Raw genomic sequence first — 23,365 nt, forward strand, 5'->3', positions numbered from 1 at the left:
ATAAGAATGCAATCAACTTCTATTAAAATTGAAATCATTCCATAGCCACCATGGTCTAGTTTAGGATGCTAAATGCTATGCTATAAGGCTCCAGGTTATTGAATGAATGAATTCATGGATTCACAAAGTTCAACATGAACTGAAGTGATTGGAGGAGTGTCACATTGAGCGTAAGCAACATCATCAGCTTATTGTGAGGCTGTAGCAATGTAAAATTACTTTATGAAAGAATTTTCAGGGCTGCAAGCCATTCCTCCTTTTTGCCTGCATTTGGTTTAATGCAAGGTAAAAAAGAAAAAAAGGGTTCAACATGTAAGCAGCGCTCTACAGGCTACCAGCAGTTTCCTCTCCTCATTATTTCATAGTAAAATGACACTAGAGATAAAAACAAAACTATTAAATGCCTCCATGAGAATAAGAACAATAACAACAACGTTGTTTGAAACTTTCAGAAGAAACTGTATGTGAATTTTCTTTTCAAATCAGTAACAAATTAATGAAACATTTTGAATGTCTGTTGCTGGTACAAAAATGCATGATACAGTCTGTTACATGGAAAGGTTCATGTGACACATTAGGGCTATGTGATTAGACAAGTTAGCAAGGTGGGCAAAATGGCTGTTTTATGGTAATCTTAACATGGCAGGCAAGAGTTTGGTGTAGGGTAATGCAGGGTAATACGCATGTCATATTCACTAAACCTTTCACAATATTAAACCTTTCTTTTTTTCAGCCTTGGACGCATTACACTATTTCATGAGTCATATCCACCAGACATCTTCCAGATTATTCTCACATAGTTCCATTGTGATTCTGTGAGCAACCAGGGCATCTTTTTCAGAAGCATCTGTTTCATCACAATTCATCACAAACAAGATGGGAAAAGAATACCCCAGATGCTTTCTGTTCTTATTTTTGTAAGAGAAAAATACCTGTATGAGGCCAAGCCTTTGGAGCACTGACCTATTAAAATTTTAAAAAATATCAGTAAAACTGCAGCCATTGTCACAACCCACAGCACACATTTACAAGAGTGATGAGGTTTGGTGTTTGCAATATTTTGTCAAATAACAAAAGACTTTACGGTCTTCCAAACCAAACTGACAACCAACGGAAATCCTGCATCTTAACGCTGGCGAGGCACCCTCCCAAAATGTGTCAGGAAATCAATGGCGTATCACAATCTTTGCCCATATCACGTAGAGTCTTTGAATCACCCCGCTGGTGTTTACCCCCCTAAAGCTGAAACAGGAACCGGGGAGAGACTCCCACAATGCACCTGTGCCCAAAGGCCCGCTCAGCCAGGCCGGCATCGGGGATAGCAGCGGGATCACCGGCAGCTCAGCGTGGGCTGTTCATTTATTTAGGAAAAGGGCTCTCCCATCTGGAGCTGCTGCTGCAGGGGGCTTAACCGAAAGCCACTCATCATGATTGTTGCTAAACAATCAACGGGAGCACGGAGGGCTCCCGCCGAGCAAGGGACGCCCCGTTCCGCTTCAGCTGCTAATACCGCGCAGAACCAGATAATACCACGGATTCTGTGCCAGCCCTGCTTCCTCTCAAGACAGCTTAATATTCTTACCCACCCAAAATGGATGAAGTACATTTTGCTCTTAATTTTGTTGTCTTCGGGTTGCCACTAGAGGATGGAGGGGGAGGCTTTCCACTTTTATCACCAACGTTTTGGTTTTCCCCCTGGCTTTTCACCCTCTCAAGAGCAAAGTGTTTGCATCATTTTTATTGTGTCATTATTATCTTATGTGTCCCTGTAAGACTTTAGATGAATTGTCTCCATGTAGTTCAGTAAGAGGGGTGCTCTTGTGGTGATTATTTGGTCAGATGTGCTGTGTCAAATCAAATCTGATCGATAAGGCTGATTGATTACTGTGTCATTGCGCGTGACATTCAAGTAGGGTTTTCTTCTCCTAAATGAAGGACCACTGTTCCAGCTCATTCCAGGCACCTCTCACAACAGAAGCGACGGTGGTGGTTATGTTCATGACGGTGAGAACAAACCTTGCTCCCTCTCCCGCTTCTCTCTGCACTGGGGCCTTTCTTTATTCCCCCATCAGAAATTCAGACCGTGTGTGCATTTCAATATTAAAGCATACAATCCAGCTAACAGAATACTTATGAATTCATTTGATTTGCATGAATATGCATGAGGCCCGTCTGAAAGGTTGCCAAATGGGGCAGGGGGGGTTAGGGCGCTGAGTGCCTGGGTTTGCGAAGAGACTGGGGCGAGACATGAAACCGGATGGCTAACTTGTAATTGAAGTTTGATGACTTTCCATGGTCTTGCACATTTAAAAAAAAGCCTGATTCAATATTTTACTGATAGGACATTAATGTTAACAGTTCACAATGCTCCATGTCATAAAATCCTAGGTTTCTACAGCAGGTTCTTTTGATGGCAGGTACAATCTTTTAAATAAAGAAAAGCCTATCAGCCTTTTTGTTAATTTCATTCTTGCACCATGAACTCTCTATGTGCATGTGTCATAACTGTATAGAAAACATGTTGTATCTGCATTAAGGACTGTATTGAAAATGATATAATCACAGGCCGTGCTCCAGTGGCATAATGCATTGCATAACCTTGCAACCATTTACATAATCAGGACAACTCTCATTTGGAGATGTTCCGTCTTCATTGATTTCCTCCTAGTTATTGGTGTCACTAAAAATCAACAAAGACCTCTGATGCTAAAAATAATTTTTCAAAGGATTATAGGTATATATCGCCTCAATATCCACATTTAGCGCAGGTATCTTAGGGGAAATAACAGAGACGATGACTCATCCCTTTGTCATACTGACACGATTGTGTCACGTAAATAATTCCAATCCTATATTTACTCCACATCTCTCTCTTCATAGAAAACATTTCATTATGAAACAGGATCATTAACAAGTACTGCCTGACACATACAGAGATACTGGTCCACCCTAGCCTCTCAATGACTTGTTGAAAACAATTTTGGCTGTTAGAAAAAAACCTTGGTTTAAGCACTATTTAGCCTGATGTACAGACGAGGGAAACATTGGAGTGCTTTTATGATGGAAATGAAATGCAATTTGTAATCAACAGAATCGTGTTTGTGGGGCAGGTCGTTGTGAGAATTATGCCGCTACAAGATGAGAACAGCAAGCGTCACAATGGCTGCGCTCAAGGTTCATATGTACTTGTGTTGTTCTGTGCATACAGAAGCTAACAGTACATTTGAGTGGCATCCTTCAGGGATGCTCTTTGGAGGTCCCAAATTAATGCAACGATACCTGAATATATTCACCGATACAATTAATTTATTTAATTTATTGTTACATGTGGACCAGATTTCCACTGATTTCCACTCAGCAGTGTTCCAGACATTGCGCCATTTACCTGCAGTGGAAGTCCACTGTAACATATTCACTTGTATGATGGAGAATGCAGACATCCCAAATGCTGCACTTTTGATTTTCGCATTTAGTGCTTCCGCCAATCAACTGCGGGACACGCTGGATGTGTGTTGCGTCTGTCTGTGGAAGATGCTGTGCTTTTGGAAAACATCCACAAATGACATCTGGAGAACAGCATTGGCTGAAGCGAAGACAAATGTGTCTCTTTAGGAGACATCATCTACACAACTTGGTGCACCTTCTCCGAGGTTTGATTCTAAGCCTGTCTGAATGCATTTGCTGTCACACTGCATCAATATTCAGTGGACCGAAAACGCGAACGCCACGTGTTCAGATCCCAGCGGTCCAACACCGCCCCTCTCAAGTGGTTTTGTTCTAATTCGCATGCTGCTGCTGCTTTTGTCACTTTTTTAGAGCCTTAACTATACTGTAGCTTCAGATTAATGGAGCCTCGATTCTATTTGACTTAGACAGTCAAAGGAATTTAAACGTCTCCTGTGTACGTCCTCCTTGCCCTTGCTGTTCTGCGGGTGTGTGGCCGTGCTCCCTGCAGAGAGGCGCCCCCCTCTGGGGACACTGGGTGCTGCGAGGATCTCCGGCTCTTATCTCCTTCCGCAAGCCGGGGCTTAGCTTCTGTGCTCCCCGGGGAATGATTTAAACTGCTGTTTCACCCCATCCTTTCTTAATCAGAGTAGGAGCCTGCTGGGTAAATCTGTGCTATATTTTCTTTAAATAACTCTAGGAAACAAGCATTGTGAAACTGGTGGGTTATTTTGTGTCGCTGCTCCCAGCGTTCATACGTAATTATTTTCACATTCCTGACATCATGCGTGTCAGGAATGATGTCACTAGCAGTAAATTTGGGAATGGATTCAGACTGATGTAATGCCACCTACCTGCTGCTAGAAGTCTCAGATAGAAGTATCAGAAATATCAGATCTGAATCTTGATAAGTCCAATGCTATCATCTTGAATTCTTTTCCCTTTTGCAAAATAACCACTCAGGCAACAGCTCAGTCTTTCTTTATTACTCATGCCCCAAAGAAAAAACTGAATATAAATGTCTGTTGTCCCATCACACTCATTATTTGTTTGCCGCTGAAATAATCAAAGGCGTGATCTCTTTGATCTCTCTATCAATAGCAGTCGCACAGCACAGGAGGAACGAAAAAAAGAAAAAAACACCACATAAAATTTCCCATCTGGATTAGCTGCAGATCACTGATTTACACAAGATAGGAAGATACAAGAATAAAAAGGCTTCACTGTTATTTGCAGACAGAAAACAGGAAGCGGGTAGCACACCCTGTGAGATGGATCCCTCTCTCCTTTTCTATATTCTGTCCATTAGTCTGCAGACACACTTACAGCCCCATTCAAGCAGGTCGCCACTTTAACTAACCACACGTGCCATGGCTCTCAGCTCTGTGTTTACTCCGTCATGTGTTCGTAGGGTCAAATAAAGTATAAAGTAAAATATAAAGTATAAAGTATAACGTATAAAGTATAAGGATGTACCACAGACTTTCAATACACTGACCATTGTAGTCAGCTCATTGTATTTCACTCAATTCTATTCCTGCCATTGTTGAAGCTGAAAGTGCTCTGATTTCCTGGATTGTTACAAACACTCTTGAAATGGTGTGGTCTAGGAAAGAACATACATAGCAAGCATAACTGGAACCTCCTAAATGCAGAACAAAGGAACAGATTAAATATCTAGTAACAATTGGATATCTGTGGTAATACCACTTTTGCCACCCTCCAAAAACAGTGATTGTATGAGAATGATGGGAGTTATTTCAGTGATTGCACATATTGTGCACATATATTAGATACTACTGCATTGTGTACACACTGTTCTGATCCGGTGCAGGGTGTAAACAAAGCTGTTTGTGGATCAAGCAGCTGGGAAAAGGTGAATATGCTGCTTATTTCCAAAGTGAGAGTGCACGAGGTGTGAGATCTGAATTGAGGAAAAAAGTCAATGCAGTGAGGCATGCCAGCGTGAGACCTGCGGCGCGCACACCGTGTTCGGTGTGCAGGTTATAACACCCCGTACCTCCGTGGTGCGTTATCTCCCCCATCCCTCTGGGGATCGCCTGCTGTACCCCTTCCTGCAGGTGAGAAGGAGCTGAGGCCACATTTTGCTCCGCCTCCAGGGATTTACTGCAGAGGTGTTACTATAATTATTTCAATATCCCATCCTGAAAACCAGGTCATTCCTCTGCGCTACGTAGCTTTGCTCTTACCGGTCTGAGGGATCGTCCTGTTGGAACGGGAGTGCCTCCTGTAGCCTTACTTTTATGTCTGACTCTAACATTTCACCAGCCATCTCTACGCAGTCATTCATTTGCACAGACAGGATGAAAACATGATGAAATAAGCGTAAAAAACAGTAACAATGTAAAATAAAAAAAAGGTCTGGATTCAGTCAATGTTTTCCCTTCACTGTGACTTCAAAGCAGAACATCCATAGTTAAACACGAATGCAGACAACACTCGAATCGCCTTGACAGAGAGTGGAAAAAACATGCGAGCTGAATATCTGGTCATGTACAGCACATCTGTGACAGCTCTGTGTCACTTTCTTCTTATCTCAGAAAAGCTGGACCACAGCCATGGATTACTACCATCTCAGTTCCTCTGGCAAAGCTCTATGTGTCAGCTAGCTTTTGGAGAGAACTTCAGCTGTTGGAGGATGAGTGGTCATATAAAAGATGCCACAAAACAAATGTACACTTAAAAAAATCCCTGACTGCAACCTTGAGCTTTTTAGAAAATTTTTAAGAAGCCAAAATGTTGAGCCAGGCTACATTAACTAATAAAGCGGAGATGAAGATCACAGAGCATGCATAACATGGCTTGCATACTTATTGTACACCGTGAAAGCTTACAGTCTACAGTCTACAGTATTCCTCAGGTTGCATCTGTCAAAACAATGGCAGAGGATAAGCCATACAAAAATATATTGACAATATATTCTAGAAAATATATTTTAAGGTCAATCAGCATTTTTAAAATATGTAAATTATTGACATTTTGGTATATTGCAATATATTTCTGCATTACATTAATATATATTAATATATTATTAAATTCTTGGGCTGAACAGCATATTTCTCAGTATAATACAATATATTTAATTTCCGTAAGTGAAGTAATATTTTAGAGAATGGCTTAACCATGGACTGCATATATGAGCACATCCTTTACGTCTCATGTATGCAAAAATCAGGCTAACCCATTGTGCGAGGGATGGATGTGCCGTTTAGAGCTACACACTACATGTGCTCTGTGGAGTTGACCCTTGGCTTGCTCTGGGCTCTGCCTTTCTCCAGTGCCTTGGAGAAGCCTTGACGTCTCCTAATGATGCAGGGAAACTGTCTCCAGGCTCTGACACAACATAATCTCGGTTTCCCGCCTGGTCTGTGTGCAGAGGAGGTGTATTTCGGGCACTGCGCTCCGACGCCACTCGGACGTCACGGCCACAGGGGTGTTAGCTGCCGGGAGAGTGGTGCTCTCTAACGAGCTGTCAGAGAAAGATGACCCCCCCCCCACCCACCCTGCCTGTTCGTGTACGAGCACACACACACACATGCCAAAGATAAGCACACACAAGCACACACACACATGCCGAAGGCAAGTGCACACACATGTGAGCGCACACACACACACACACACGCACACACCAAAAACAAAGGCACACACACACACACACACATGCACACGCGTGTGCGCACACACATGCACACACACATACACCAAAGACAAGGGCATACACAAACAAAAGACAGCTATACAAACACTAGCATGCACACACACACATACAAATGTGCATGAGCAAACATACCACAGACACTCACACATAAAACACACCCACATACACACACGCTACAAACATGAACAGTCACTCAAAAACACAGAACACACCCACCCACAACACTAAGCTACACACACACAGTATAGACCTGCATGCACACGCCCACACACACACACGCATGCACACACACACACACACACACACATACACAACTGCTCCTGACAGAGAGGGGTCCTCAGCTATTCTGATGAAAGAGGAGAAATGAATTAAATAGACAATGGATTCTAAAGTCCCCAGCAGGACTCCGAGGGTGTTTGGAGATGGCCCTGCAGTATTAGTCTGAAGAGTAAACACAGAGCTGTAGGCTGGGGGCTTAAGAGATTTCATTGATTCAAAAGCCCCCACACTTGATAAGTCACATAAGAGACGTTCGACTGAGATTCAGGATGCCTTAGTTTGAAGTGTGCTTGCACAATTTCAGAGGAACGCTACCGCTAATGGGATCTGGAGTCTGGTTATTGATTTCAGTCCACACCTGAGCATTGTGTAATCAGCACCTCAACGAACACCCGCATGTCACGGTTAAAAAAGAAAGAAAGCAAGAACTACATATCACACCTTTTGTACGCGGTCATTATTTCTACAAATTTCCTATTTTGTTGTCAGTAGTATCACAAAACAGCAATTTCAACAAGTGGGTTCCTGCTCTGCAGTTTCAGGCGCCATCAAAAGGGCGTGTAAGGACAGCGCCGTTCCCGAGTGAACATTAGATACACTTCAGGACAATCCAAATATAGCACGAGCACTTCTGTGTTTTCGCCCCAAGGGTTTTCTGAACTACAATCAGGTAACAGAGAAGGTGAAAAATAATAATAATTAAAAAGAAAACTTGACATGTTTTCACTGAACGGGAAGTGACAGACAGTCAACAGAAGGCAGAGAGCGAACCCCCAACACTCCCCAACCCCCCCTCCCCCGAAAAAAAGGCTGACCAACAGGGGCAGGGTGTCCGCAGCAGGCTGGTTTTTAGTGACTCATATTGTGGAATTCATAACATGGCAGCCCCACTTCAGTGTTTAATTAAGGGATCCCGGCCGACTCCGGAGTGCTTCCTTGTTATCTGTGTTTCTGGCGCTCAGCGTTTATAGTCAACAAGCAACCAGCGCCACCTCTTCAGCCTCACCGCTTCATTAGAGAGGAAAATGGAGCCAACTTTTCAAATTTACCACAGGGGGGACATCAAAGCACCTGGCACACAGAAACGAGCCATGGCTTCCTCATTAGATATTCACCCATCTCCTAGGATACGGACACCACACACAATGATGGTGGTGAGATCACTGCATTCAATACAGACCACTTGCAAATAATAATTGAAAAAAAGACACATAAAAAATCTACGGTAGTGTGCTGGGAGCAGAACAGGTGTTGCTCTTTACTTATGGTACCAGAGCAGCATAGACAGAATAGAAGCGGCCACAGAACATTCTAGGGAGTAGCAGAATTTGTGCATTGGTACTCTCCTTTAAGATTCAAATAATAACAATAATGACAATATCTGGCTGACACATTGGGTGCATTAAGGGGGGGGGGGGGTGTTGGGGCAATAACTAAACAGGGGAGAAATATTGTATCCTCCATTGGAGTACATAGTCAACAGCAATCACATTTAAAAGCCTAAACACAGGCCTTCTGTGCGGCTCAGATGACAAAGCGATTTGATCTCACCACAGGCTGAGCCCTACAGAGAGGGTTCAGCTCTGTCATCTGCCATCCATAACTGGGAGCCCACAGTGGCGGAGCTATTTGGCCATGTTCCATCAGAGATAGGTGGTGGGTATGTTGGCCAGGGTTCACTCTTCACACTGCTTGAATACCCGGCAGTTTGCACCTGCAAGCTACTCAGATAATGTCTATTCCCCATTCTGTGTCTGCCTCCTGGTGCACTGTGAGATTTGTAGTGTGAAAAATAGTCACATTGAATTGTGTGTATATTAGAGGACTGCATGCCCCTTGCCCTACGTTCCTGTACAAGTGCAGAGGCTGTTACAAACAGCTGAGCTTTTGGATTGCTGGTCACAAGTAGTTGCATGGAAAAGGGTGAAAAATAGTGACCACATCTAAGCTAAACTTGTTTGTTCACCTTGGACCATGAAGTATGGAGCATTCTGTAGCATTTGTGCTCTCTATGCATGGCCTTAGAGACAGGCATGGCCTTCACAGTTATAGGATGGTAAAGAGTTTCCGAGAATCTAAAAGGAGTCCTGGATGATCAGGGGCATCCTAGCTGGCATGTAGAGGCCTTAACACCTCCAAAGCATGGACACAGAGTCAACACTGAACTCCATTAAAAACAAGGGATGGAGCTGTTTTTCAACAGGCACCCGGGCCTCAAAGTACAGATGCCTTGCGAGAAACTACACATCATGGATTTAGTAGCAGATGGGAAGAATCTGATCTATTCACAAAAACACACAGTTTCTGTTTCTCAAAGAAACTCCTTTCAATAGGAAACCCCAAGTGTTCCCTCCAGGTTCAATACAGATTAGTCTCCACCGACTCAGCAAGTTTACTTTGTCTTATCTATAATGAGATGATGCATATCTGCGTGAATGAATGGTATGTGTGCAGTGCGTGTGGAATTGACTTTTAATTGTTAATTGTATGCTCATGCATATCCCTTCCTTATCAGTAATTCATGAGATTTTTTTTAATAAGTTCCTCTGTTCTTCTTCCCTGGGTGGTATTACCGATAAATTCTTTTTTTTGGGGGGAGGGGGGGGGGGGGCATAAACAGAAATCCATTAATGAGAATGTCTTTTTACATGTTCCCACCCTGGAAGGTAATTGCCAGTCATGCTGCGATGAAGTCTTACACCTCTGAAATGTTTGTGTTTTGGAAGCGTTCCATCCAACAGTGATCTAAATTAGCCCGCTGAGTAACGTGGGACATCCCTGGGAAGTCCTATGATGAGTCTGCTGGGGGCGGCTGTGGAGCCACGCCAGCGCCACTTTGCTACCTGCGCCATTGACTTTCATTTGTTTAAATGGCACCAACCTGCTGCTCCTTGGCTCGCCTTCCCATTGGGACTCGCTGATGACCTCCAGTACTATTTATAGACCCGCTCTCTACCTTCCAGTTCATCGCACATGCACTCGTCATCGAGTCTGCCGTTCCAGACATCTGAAAAACACCCCCGGGGCAAAAAAAGCTGCCCTCATTCCACGTTCTATGAAACAATCAGGGAAAAAAAACAAAAACTGTTCTGTAGACAAATGCTGCTGGAAATTCAGGTAAAAACACATGGAAATCAACTGAACGAAATTCAGTGCTGTTGCATTCTCTGCTGTTCTTCTTTTAGAACATACTGTACCTCTGAAGCAGACCTTCTTGTGGAAATTGGCATGTGGTTGTTTTTGGTATGAGTTTTTTAAGAATGAACTTGGGTCACGGGTCATAATGGAACAGGCTCATAAGAACAACAATAATAATGATGATAGTAAAGTAGTCCTATTCATAAGACTTGAGGCTTCAAGTATATACTTTCCCAAAAGGGACCAAGGGGGACAAACCAAGGAGGTTTTTTGTTCAAACTCGATGTTTATCATTTAATTGAGATTCCTAGGAGGGCAAAGGTTGAGGTCACAGCCGGGTGCAGTCAGTTAAATAAAGGTGCACTGTGCTATTTTTAGCACACTTCATTAAAAACCAAAACTGAGCCTTATCATTATTCTCTGCTTTTCAACTGGTGAAAAATCTGTTATGGAAACCTTATCGTGTGGCTGACACAGAATGCTATCATTCCTCACTTTGTCTTGTTTGGAACAAAGCTGACGCGCTATCCAGGAAGCGAGCATGCATCATCATGCATGCTTATCTGGCTGTGGGTATGACGTGCTGCAGGTGAATACACATGAGCTATGGCAGATAACCGTGGTGTCAAGGGTGAAGATGCCCCTGGCAGGAAGGGAGAGCAAGAAGGCAAGATTGGATTCTAAACTCCGGCAGGGAAATAAGCAGGAGGTCTAAGCCATGTACTCATATTTCCAGGGCAGGAAATCATTTCATGCTGGAGATGACTTTTGAGCCGCCAGACTAATGATGAGTTGGCATGCCTATTGCTGGGGTTGAAAGTTAGCCATCAAGGTAAGGTATTGTGTAGGTTGCGTCTTCATCTAGATGGCTAATTATCTAGCTTTTGAAAAGACAAAAACTGGTTGACTTTGTAGTTATATTAGAAATGATTCTGGTTTCCTTGCCAGCTAATAATGTTACTCAACTTGCATGCCGCTTCCTGTTTTGCTAGGTTTTCTCTACCTGTGTTTTACTTTGGTTGAACAAACATTGTGTTTCTGATTTTGATGAGGTAAAAAACTGTTTCTCCCTTACTTCATATCATCAGCAAAATCACAGGAGCAAAAGAGTGTCATTATCCACCTTTAATGAAAAGTGTCCACGGAAGTTACCTGCCATATTTAGAATACGTACTGTTCTTTTCTTTGTGTGTGGCATGAAGTTAAGATAGCGAATGAGCCTATAATTGCAGGTTTCTAAAGGTAAAAATAGAATGCCATTGTCCCAATTCAATGCCCACAGCAGTGATTATCTTTCATATTTTTTTTCTCTTCATGCAACACTTGGCTTTTTCTCACCTTAGACCCTTTCACATGGCACTCCGCATTGTCACGGGAAACAAAAAAAAAGACATTCTGAGAATTATCTGCAGGGTTCTCTCCACCCATATAACCCCCCATTCGAACTGTTTCTAGATCCAAAAGACATAAAACTGAGAATTTAGGCAATACAGCAGGATTTGAGCTCTCAATGGTCACGTATCACTAGTTTAATTTGTTATTTTGAAAGAGATTTATTATCCTAAGACAAAATATCCTGCCATGGAACAAAATAACTACAGTCAGCGCTAAAACAAGTGCCTCCCAAGTCAGCAAGGCACAACCACTCCAACCACCTACCTGAAATAGTGACTTGATTCAAACCATCAGAGATTGTACTGATTCTTTAACCTATATCAAACTTACATAAAACAATTTAGTGTTCCAGCCACATGTGTCAGCAAGCTGGATGCCATTAACAACATTTAAAAAACAACACAAAACATAAAAACAACAGGAAGCCTTCACATTGAGAATTGTGAATTTTGTGTGTATGCGTGAGTGAGTGAATGTGTCGGGCAAAAAAGGTCGCTCTAATTGTCTGTGAAACTGCTGAGAGGATGGGAACCCTGCTACCAACCTCACTTCCTCTTAGAGACACCAAAGCCTGCTCTGACCAATAAACAAACGCTTACACAGTTCAGCAGGACAAACAGCACAGAACAGATAAGAGCCCTGGCTGAGCGGAAAAGACTCATGCGAGGAGGTCTTGCCTATCATCCTGATCTCCATCTCTCATTTCCCTCTGCATGCGCCATCGCTCACAGTGATTAAATATTCGTCCTTTCAAAATAATATTCCCAACTTCATTCAAATGCGTCTGTGAGACAGCTGCAGCCTGTGTCTGATCAGTATCACTACACCAGGAAAACGGCCATCTTGGAGAATGTTTTCTGCACTATTTTTCCCTGCAGATAGTCAAATGGGACCTATGAATATGTACAGTTTATGGCACTTTCTAATGCCGTGATTGGAGTGAGAACTGGGGAAATGTCTCCCTTGTCACTTTTAATTAGTCATCAATGACCATCAGAAAACAAGATAAGGAACAGGATCTAATGATCAGCAAAGAAGCGATAAGCAGCAGCCTAGCTGTAACCTTCTGCAGCAGATGGTCATGTTAATCAACAGAATAGCTTTACACTTTCTCCTGGCAGTGAAAAAGTAACATCATACAGAATCATTCACAGGAAGTGGTAATGTTTTTATGAGCACCACCAGGGTCTGTCTTATGTTTAAATAATCTTCCATTTCATTTCCTGGACTTGAATGCATCGGTGTCCAAGTTACACATTGAACAGAAACTGCAAGAAAAAGAAGGAAAGAGAAACATTTCTGAAGATCTCCAGAGGTGAAACCTATATTTTTAGAGCTGTATTCATATAGCTCTGTCATATTTTATTCATTTCCTGACAGTTTCTTTTCTCTCTTTTTTTGCATAATCTAAATGCAGACGCAGAGTTACCTCCGTCTACCAAGTAACAACTCACAGAACGTCGGAGAGAAGCGGGGGGTTATATTTAGAAGGCTGCTGTGCAGCAGGTGCGAAGAGAGATTTCTGAAAATGGAAACCGCTCCCCGGGGGTGGCAGTGATGGCTTATTTTTTTCCTGATTTTATTAATTAATTTGCCTTCCAATATGCGGCAGAGGGTGGCAGCGCAGGGCACAGCCTGATGAAACTCAGGTGTGCCGACGGAGCATCGGTGACGCAGAGAGCCCGGGGAAGTGGAGCAGCACTCTCTCTCGCCTTCTCTCCGGTTTCCCTGACACAGCAGCGCTCACGGCTCATGCTTTGGAAGACGATTTATCACACTCAAAACCACCCCCCCCCACCACACCCCAACCCAAATACTGCATCTGGAGCTTTGTTAAAAAGTGCCACGCTATTTTTTTTTGTTCGAATCCATCCCCAAACCAAGCTAGGATTCTGTGTGATGGAAGCTGTTGTTCTTTCTTTTTGTTATGCGTTTGTAGTGTTTTCAAGTCGAAGACAACAATTACCATTAATCAAGTAATACAAAAAATATTAACGTGGATGCACAATCAGCTCGGTACAAGTACAGCTGCCTGTGGGATTATTATTCAAACTGATTACTTTCTCTATGGGCCTTGATTGTAAGGAGAATGACATCGCACTTGACTTGAATGCTACTGTACGATCAGCCTCCTGACTGGCTGAGTGCGGTAGACCTGCATGTTCTGTGAGCCATCTGAATTGCAAGCTCCATTTCTAATCACACAACAATTGCTTGTGAATGTAGAGGACCATAACTGACACATGAAATAACAGATATTACCACCAGAAGATAATTGCAAAGTTCAAGGCCAAGAGTTTGGTAGTGGAATCACACTTAGCTAGAAATAGCATTTTCCATCCGACTTTGTAGATCCTCTTTTTTTGATGGATTCTAAATCATATCAAAACAGTAACCAAACGGGCACAATAAACATCAAACACCATAAACAGTGCTTCATCTAGATATGCATTCTTATCTGCTATTAGCTTTTGTGATGTTTGTTTGAAAAAAGGATGAACTTCAGCCACAAGTCAGGTGCTAAGGTGAGGACAGTCTAAGGCTATAGATGAGAAAGTCCCTAACAAACGACCATGGACACCATTCTGTGCATGACCTTTGACCAGAACTGGGTTCTCTACACAGACAACACATGAATAGATATACACAAGGTTTTATTAAGGTATGAAGCCAATTCCCGTCTTCAGGCTGCAGTTTTTTCATTGCTGGCCTATAGGAGTATCCTGTGCCATTACCTCCCTGAATAGTACATTGCTGAAGCGTAATATTCCTCTGTACAATTCAATATTAGAGTACAGCTCCTCAGCTATTGTTTCTGATAAGTGAGCTGGTACTTCATTAGTATTATCAGAAATAAATTAAAATATGAATTGAGAAATAGTTCCCTCTCCTTTGGAGTCTGTGTTTCGTGCATGCTGTAAGTGACAGCCCAGTAAATAAGTGACGTTTTTGTGCAGAAGCTTTGCAAAGAATAATTTGGAATGGAAAGGAAATATGCCCTATAACGATGATCATGTAAGGAGCTTCACTGCCTTCATCCATAAACCATGAATAGTCATCTGCACAAAGGACCCCTTCTTAAAGAGAAATGTGTTCTTGTGTACAGCATCTTTGACAGGGCATCAGCAACATAATCATTGGGCTAATTTTGTTGCAGTGGCTTGCCATTTTCCAATGGGTACTCTTTTTTTGCATTCAAGTGTACCCGGAGTCAGGGGGAATTTGTACTTGATAAGATACCTAATCGGTGGACAACTGCAAACTCTGCCCACCTTGGGTGTGCCAGCATGCCAACAAATCCACCCACTGACAACCAATAGACAAGACCACTTATTGAGCCCAAGACACCATACTGGTATCTCAATGATCCAGGTAAATAGCTTGATCTCCCTCCACAAGTAGCTCAGCAAGCAAAATTAGCTACCTGCCTTCATAACTGCACAAAATTGCAAAGGCACAGATTTGATTTGATTGCTCGAGTCTTCTCAGCCACTGGCAAGTATTATTTGTGTGAGTAATTTTAATCATAATTGTGCAGCTACAGATGGTACCAGCAAACCATGCTGTTGGAGTACAGGTAGCTTTTACCTTTGTCAAGTACTTAAAATTTCATGAGCGGGAAGATGTGTCACGTGAATGTAAAAAATGAGCATTCGCTGATTCATTTAAATTGACAGTGGGTAGACCGACAGACCTTATGCTTCCATATATGTAGGTTCTGCACTGCTGAGGGGAGGAGTATGGATGGGTGATTAGAAACGCTTCAAAGGGTTGGGCGATGTGGTTATAATTACCTGCTCCTCATAGAACCGAGGACTCTGCTGCCCTTTCTCTCCCTCTCACTGCTGTTTCGTAGCAACCTAAAAATAATGATTAAATGCTTTTACTGGATTTCATGGCTATCCTAACTGAAGCCCGCTTTTTCCTCTTTTCACTGTGGTGTAACATAATGTCCATTTTAAAGATGGAAAAGATTAACAAATAGCATGGAGAATAAACACAAAGCATTCACCACTAAGAAAAAAAAACATCAGAGACTATTCTTCAGACCATATTCAGTTTCAATTGTCAGCCTGACTCATTTCAATTTTCTGGATTGTGTCCATGAATCAAACATGACCGAGTAATCAATGACTCACTTATGACATGGGATGTATTACTCTTTTCAATAAGTAGTAATTTTCACAGGTGTCATGTTGCTTCAGGATTAACTAGACAATACTTAGATGGCTGCAATCTGAGAAGACTCCATTCCTGTCACAAAGCGTCGTGCGACTCATGCCAGTGTAGAAGGGGTGGACCGGCCTGCCTGATTAGCATTGAAGTTTGCCATCTCCAGAGGCCATTGGCGCAATTGCTTTGGCTTTGTTGCCCTGCTGGCACAAGTACCGCTTCTTGAAGGGACAAACAAGCGTTCTGCCTTCTACTCCATCTCATGAGCAATTCATAAGCAGGCCTATTTCACAAAGATGTATAATTAATCCTTTCTGAATATGGAATCCCCGAAACCAGTTGAAGTACTGCTACCTTAGGCATTTACCCCATTTTAAATCTATCTTAATCTGCCTTAGTGAGCAGAGAGTACTTTTGTACTTTTACCTCATTGATACATGGAGATAATACACTATTAATAAGTGTAATAAGATAATACACCTATTGATACATAGGTGTCCAAGTGCCTACCTGCGCTAAACCAGACCTTAGCAAAGATGTTCGTTTAGGATACTATGTGGGCAATAACCTATTCTGAAGATACAAGCAAAGCAAAACAAAACCAAAAACTATATTCCTTGATTGATACAATGACAATAATAATACAATTAGAAATGTTTTGCAAAATTGCCTCCATTTTCATTATAGAATGTTAAGTCTGTAGGGTGAGTCATAATCGCAGTCCTCGAGCGCCAATACACTTTCGCGCTGTCCTTCCGTTGAGACCTGTCCAGGGGACGTTTCATTACTTCTCCATCGGGAGCCAATTAAGGAAACGAGACCAATGGAGGAGAGGTGTCGTTTCAGTGGTTTAAAGAGGAAATGGCCATGAGTATGAATCCTTTTTTGGTGTTAGGGACATATGTAATCAATCAGTTTAAATCCCATGCGTAAAGATGCACGCTGTACACCAAGCAAAGACGCGCAACGTTAAGATGATGAGCACGAATGAGCTCAAGTGGTGACTTGGGATCACCACGTTGAACAATTGCCGATTCAAATCCCGCATTATAGAAATCACCTGAGCAAGATGCTTACACAAAATTAATTGATTTAAATGTGGATCATGTTATCACCAGAAAAAGAATGGTCTATGAATATATATATTAAAGCTCATACAACTGCTTGAACTCTGCCATCTAAAAACGTCTGACTTTCAACGTAGATGTATTAGAAAAAATCAACGTTTTACGTCCGAACTCAGGATGGTTCCTAGCACTATCCACATTATCTGCTGTCGAAACCCTGTCTTCTGTAAACGAATCACAGCCCTAACATTTCGGGTGACGTTCTACGAAAAGGTGTCGAGAACATGACGTCAAAGTACTATTCTTCATCTGGGCTGCATGCTGGCAAGTGAGAGAAACTGTTGGACGTCAACTTTTAGAACTGTAGCGCAGTGTCAGCCATCGACATGTGTTAATTACATTTCTAAAGCTCAACAGCGCAACACAAGATGGGATCTCTCAAATGGTAATTACTGAGAATGATGGACGGAATCTAGACGTTGAGGTCCACAGACGTGTCAAATATGTATGTCTATACTTGGAATTAAAACTCACATACTTCCAGCATTATTTCTAACGAAATGTCAGATTTTCCCACGGATGCACCATGTTAAATGTATGCTCACAACATTGACAAATCGATACGTATATATGAATTGAAAAAAAGGCTAATTGTTTGATATTCTGGGTTAAAATAAAAACGAATGCATTTCTCGTTAGTTAAGGTTGCGTCTTTCGGATTGTGTAGCCTTCAGCATTTGAAAAATATAATCCTGGGGAAATACTGCAATGTTACGGTTTTCCTCTCCAAAATAAGACGCTTCATAAATATAGATAACAACTGAAACGTGTTTTTGTTTGTTTGTGCGCTTCCCATTAAGATGAAAGAGGGCTCTTACCAGATGCAATGCTTATTTTTGTAGATACTGACGTCAATAAGATGTACGTTTCATTCACCAAGCAAGAAGTTATTTATATACCCAAGATGTTGGGGTTGTGCTTTTTGCAGTGCGCACTGAGAGGAATGCAGCTATTGGACTGATCAATTGCGTTGCCATAACAAAAGCGAAGCTGCAAGTCTTGGACGCTTAGTTTTAGCGCCAGCACGGTGGATCTGTACTTAAAATAGGACATCTTCGCCTCTGCTGGTGCTGGTTTGTGGAAGAAAGGCAGAGAGGGAAGATGTCTGTAAACTACAAGACGTCCTGTGAAAATGGTTTCATTTTATTTTCAAATTATTCTGGCACCTTGTCGTTGGCAACATTACCTCTGGGCATATTCTGAAATGGCAAGGCTGTCTTCAGACGGGGTAAGACAAAATTGCTACGCTGAAAAAATGTATTTTTCTTGGTTGGAGTATTGGTATTGTTTTGAGTCATTTTTATTCTCCACAGAGGAAAGTTGATGGATTGCTTCCTTCGACTGATTAAGGTGTGTGTCAGTTATAACGGACAGAATGACCCTGAAACGTGTGAACACTTTTTATTTGATAGACATGGCATTTAGACATGTGGTTGAGGATGTTTTTAATGGTTTATCATTATAATTTATAGTTATCAAGTTTGCATGTAAAGTTGCATACACATTTATTTTAAGTATTGTATTTTCACGCTTCATTCTTTCATTCAAACTGAAACTGCACTGCACTTGCATAAACACAGAGCATATAGAAACACAGAAGCAATACACTACTGGGTACCATATTCGATTTTGCAATGAACGCCGATTAAGGTGGGGGCCATTTAGGGACCATGGAGAGCGACTTGATTCCATGGCTCTCGCAACATCAGAGCAACAGAACCTGGTTGCGGCGTTTTCATAAATACAAATTGGCGCATCTACTTGACGGACGCATTAACGGTCTTATTCCTTAGCCAGCCTCTGCACATCTACTTGCTGCTCGCTCTACAAAGAACACTACACTTAATCTCATTCTGGCCAAACAACGGGAGATGGGATTGACTAATAAGAAATAAAGAGGTTTCTGTAAGGTATCACAATCGTTCAGAACATTAATGTTAACCTATTACCGGCTACGTTAGAGTTTTGTAAATGAACACTGTTTTCATTGTTTTTGCTCACATCCAACAGGTTATCTGTACAATTGTGAGTCTGACCATAATCTTTTAAACCTAATCTTTTATGATGGAAAATCGTTTTAGTTTCAGCAACCATTCAAATTCCCGTATTAAGCCTTAGTCGTACTTGCGCAATACCTGGATACATTTCATTGCCTTGTCGCCAAAACCTTCAAGGATTAATCGTAGAAATTTTGTCGGTCCAAGTTACAACATTAGGCGCAATATCCCCTGTAACAAACCATGCCACATGTGCGCTGGACGCTCACATCAACGCATTTTGATAGGTAACATATCAGACGCACATCTTTGATAAGAAAAAAAAAGTATGTACAACATTTTATCTTTACACTCTTAAATACACCCATCTTCGAAAACAACACCAGTACAGTCGTATAAAACGTGTGAATAAGCAAAAGCGAATTGATGAAAAGAGCCTGTTACCGCTTGTTCTATTCTGCTGGATGTTTTCGTAGATTTTCCCTTTCTTCTTGCTTCTTTATACCGAGGTGAAAAGTTTGATCTGGAGCTGTCTAGCACGTGAAATTTAAGTGTGTCCGCACTGACGGACACCGTCCACTGCAGGATGAGCGCCATCTGCTGGCGATTCAGAGGGCAACTCCCCTTGTTTATAACGGACTTTTAATTGATTGATTTTAGCCGCCATTGTCGTTATTTGACACTAACGGACGCAAGTGATAATTTTAAAAGAATGGATGAAACAACAACAAAATATACTCGTTGCGTTCTGTACATCATTACTTATCATTCACGAGAGACACTGGGCAAAATCTCAAAAGATCATGTAGCCTGTTCTGTTTTTCTTTCAATGACAGCAGACTGGGATTCTGTCTCTGGACTGAGGGTGACGCCTGCAGTTGTCAGGAGAATGGAGGACGCCCTCGAGCTCCGGACGGACGGGAACTCCCTCCTGAAGGCAGTATGGCTGCGTCGTCTGCGCCTGACCAGGTTGCTCCTGGAGGGCGGTGCCTACATCAACGAGAGCAACGAGCGCGGGGAGACGCCCCTCATGATCGCCTGCATGTCCAAGCACTCCGACCAGCAGAGCGTCAGCAAGGCCAAGCTGGTCAAGTACCTGCTGGAGAACAACGCCGACCCCAACATCCAGGACAAGGAAGGCAGGACGGCGCTGATGCACGCCTGCAGTCACAAGGCCGGCCACGAGGTGGCGTCGCTGTTGCTGTCCAACGGGGCCGACCCCAGCCTGGAGGACCACGGTGGGGCCTCGGCCCTGGTCCACGCTATCAACGCGGACGACAAGGACACCCTCAAGCTGCTGCTGGACACCTGCAAGGCCAAGGGCAAGGAGGTTATTATCATAACCACGGACAAGTCGGCCTCCGGGGCCAAAACCACGAAGCAGTACCTGAATGTCCCGCCATCTCCCGAGCTGGAGGACAGATATTCCCCCGCGCTGTGCACCTCCCCCTCCGACATCGACCTCAAGACGTCTCCGTCTCCCAGCAACGACAAGCAGCGTGACACCATCTTCAGCTTTCAGACCAAGCGGGTGACAGCGGGCGTGGCCTGCCCGGGCATCCCTGTGGTCAAGCCCCCCAGTGAGCCGACAGCTAACCCCAAGCGGGCCCGTCTGCCCCAGCTGAAACGCCTGCAGTCAGAGCCCTGGGGCCTGATCGCCCCCTCCGTCCTTGCAGCCGCCGCCGCCGCCGAGGAGGGCAAGAGGGCAAGCTCCAACGAGGACGTTGTCGCGGGCGTCAACGGCTTGTCTCTGTCCAGGAGGGCACCCCTGTCCCGGCACAACAGCGTGGAGGCCAAAGACGGCTCCTTCCCCTCAGTCGGGGAGCCGAACTCCGTGTCCACAATCTCCGCCCCCACGTCTCGGAAGCCGTCGTACGAGAAGTCCCTGCCGCAGCACCAGCCGCTGGCCAGACGCTGCACCGTCCCTGCTGACCAGGAGAGCAGCGGAGGCATCTGTGGGCCCGCCGGCCTGAGGGACACGGTGTACCGGAGGCGCCTGGGAAATGAGCACTATGACTCGGACTCGCAGCTCTACTCTGACTCAGCCATGCTGGACTCGCCCAAGGTGCCGCTGGAGAGACGCAAGCACAACGCCTCCCCCCTCGCCCTGCTCACGGGATCCCGGGAGTCCCTGGACAGCAACGCCAGCACGTCCCCAGGCGCGGCCCGCCGTCGGGCCCCGGGGCTCCTGGAGAGGCGGGGCTCCGGGACCCTGCTCTTGGACCACATCTCCCATACGCGGCCGGGCCACCTGCCCCCCCTCAATATCAACCCTAACCCCCCCATCCCTGACATCGGAGCCAGCAGCAAGCCCTCCTCCCCCCTCACCACCTGCCTCAGGTCGCTCGCCCCTGTAGCGCCCAGCTCGCCAAAGAGAGGCTTCCCCAAGCCGAAGAAGAAACTGATAAGGAGGCACTCTATGCAAGTGGAGCAGATGAAACAGCTCTCAGACTTCGAAGAGCTGGTGGCCAATCAGTAAGGAGACCTGGTGGCTGTTTTCCTTTTGGAGTCGATGTAGCTATCTACCTTCATACCACGAGAAAGCATAATTGTCCTCAAGCTAAATCCACGTCCACGTGCAGCGTTGTTTGCCCGGTTCGATGCTCAACATCTTTTCATGCTCAGGACACTGCAGGACCAGCAGTTGCTTGAATGGAGCTTGTCTGCTGGATAATAAAAAGAGTATGAGAGGCAGAGATTGACAGCTTCCAGAGTGATGGGAGATGACACAGACCCTGACCAATGGTTGAAGCACTCTGCTCACGATGAGCCTTATTTCAAACACTGGAACGTGGTCACAAATGCACGTTGACCGGGTCTGAAGGCAGAAGTGGTAGTACAGAACTACGGGCACCCAGCTCACCCAAAAAGTGAACAGCACAGAGCCTGTGAAGCTTAGCCCTCACGATTTGCCCAGCCGCTGTGAATGAACACATACAAACCACGTGTGGGTCCACCAGGAGCTGTCTGCGGCGTCTTCACAACTGCACAATGATTGTATGAACACAGCCGACTCCATCTCCTTCGTGGGCATAATCCGCATGCAGAGGAGGAACAACATGTGTTAGGAAAACACACACCGTTTGGGCGCGAGGCTGTGTACATGAATAAACTTAAGGCAACGGAGAAGACCCAAGAAAAGAAAGTAATATCAGATATCGATTACTCCGCGACTCACAAGTTGGAACAATCTGCCGTGTCGAGCCAGGGATTAAGAGCAAGAGCGAATGTCATTTAGACAGAATAATAATATTGATCCGTGGCTCAAGCGGTCATATTTTTGCAGTTCAAAATCAATGCAGAAAGAGGCTGTCTCATCTGCGTTTGTCTGACAAAAAGCAAAAGCAATGATTCTCGCACGGAGCTAGATTACAGCGGAAGGCGGAAGTGCACAAAGTAATTTCAGTGAGTTCCAAATATGGATTAAACACAGAACATAAAGCAGAGGTGAACAGGAAAGACAGCAAAGAGACAAAAGTGGTGTTTCCCTCAGCAGTGATCTAACGCTACTCCAGCTGCGCTGTCAAAACAGTGTAGCTCGCTACCATTGATTACTGAGTCATGATAAAGTAAGAATCGTGTAACATTTCATTACCAACTCAGCACATTCAAATAATACAGTGACAGAAACACTTGTCGTGTTATGTTTCAAATCATGAACAAAACACTTGTGAAACATCAATTGAATACTTTATGAACACCAATGAATAATGTAGAACACGCTAAAACATGGCCAATAGCAAGAAAAAGACTTTATAGGAGTCATGTGCTTTCTTCTCGTCATACAGTGTAACCTCCTGAGGAATAGGTTTACCTGCTCCCTTGTGTTGTGGACATTTAGCTAACATGGCTCAAGAGAAGGTAATGCACTCTCTAGACTGTTTCATTCCACTGGTCATCTGACAGCACTGTACAGGCAGTCACACAAGGTGCAGTCTTCACCGCTTTGCTGATCCAGTAACTGGATTTCGCAATACGGTATTAATACATCACAGCCTGTTGTTGGACTGGTTTCTGACAGGCTGTGGATTTTATGTTTATCAAATGCGCCATCTAGTGGCAGAAGTGTGACCTATGATGGAAGAGACCACTGTCAGTCAATAATGTGATGTAGTCTTCTGTGTTGTAGCTGT

General features: G+C 43.8%; 1 protein-coding gene across 2 annotated transcripts; it reads left to right on the plus strand.

The window, feature by feature from the left end:
- Positions 1-18,237: 18,237 nt before the first annotated feature.
- LOC118788054 (ankyrin repeat domain-containing protein 34C-like) lies at positions 18,238-23,060 on the plus strand. Of its 2 annotated transcripts, none has more exons than XM_036543893.1 (2): positions 18,238-18,463; positions 20,069-23,060. In XM_036543893.1, the coding sequence occupies exon 2, from the start codon at positions 20,122-20,124 to the stop codon at positions 21,709-21,711; it is 1,590 nt and encodes a 529-aa protein (XP_036399786.1). In that variant the 5' UTR covers positions 18,238-18,463; positions 20,069-20,121; the 3' UTR covers positions 21,712-23,060. The 2 variants fall into 2 exon arrangements, with proteins under 2 accessions (XP_036399786.1, XP_036399785.1); XM_036543892.1 differs by having other exon boundaries at positions 20,072-23,060.
- The last annotated feature ends 305 nt before the right edge of the window (positions 23,061-23,365 follow it).

Source organism: Megalops cyprinoides, chromosome 13 (genome assembly GCF_013368585.1).
Source record: "Megalops cyprinoides isolate fMegCyp1 chromosome 13, fMegCyp1.pri, whole genome shotgun sequence".
Classification (NCBI taxonomy): Eukaryota; Metazoa; Chordata; class Actinopteri; order Elopiformes; family Megalopidae; genus Megalops; species Megalops cyprinoides.

Coding starts and splice junctions, on each gene's coding strand:
- LOC118788054 (XM_036543893.1), top strand. CDS start 20,122: ATGGAGGACGCCCTCGAGCTCCGGACGGACGGGAACTCCCTCCTGAAG.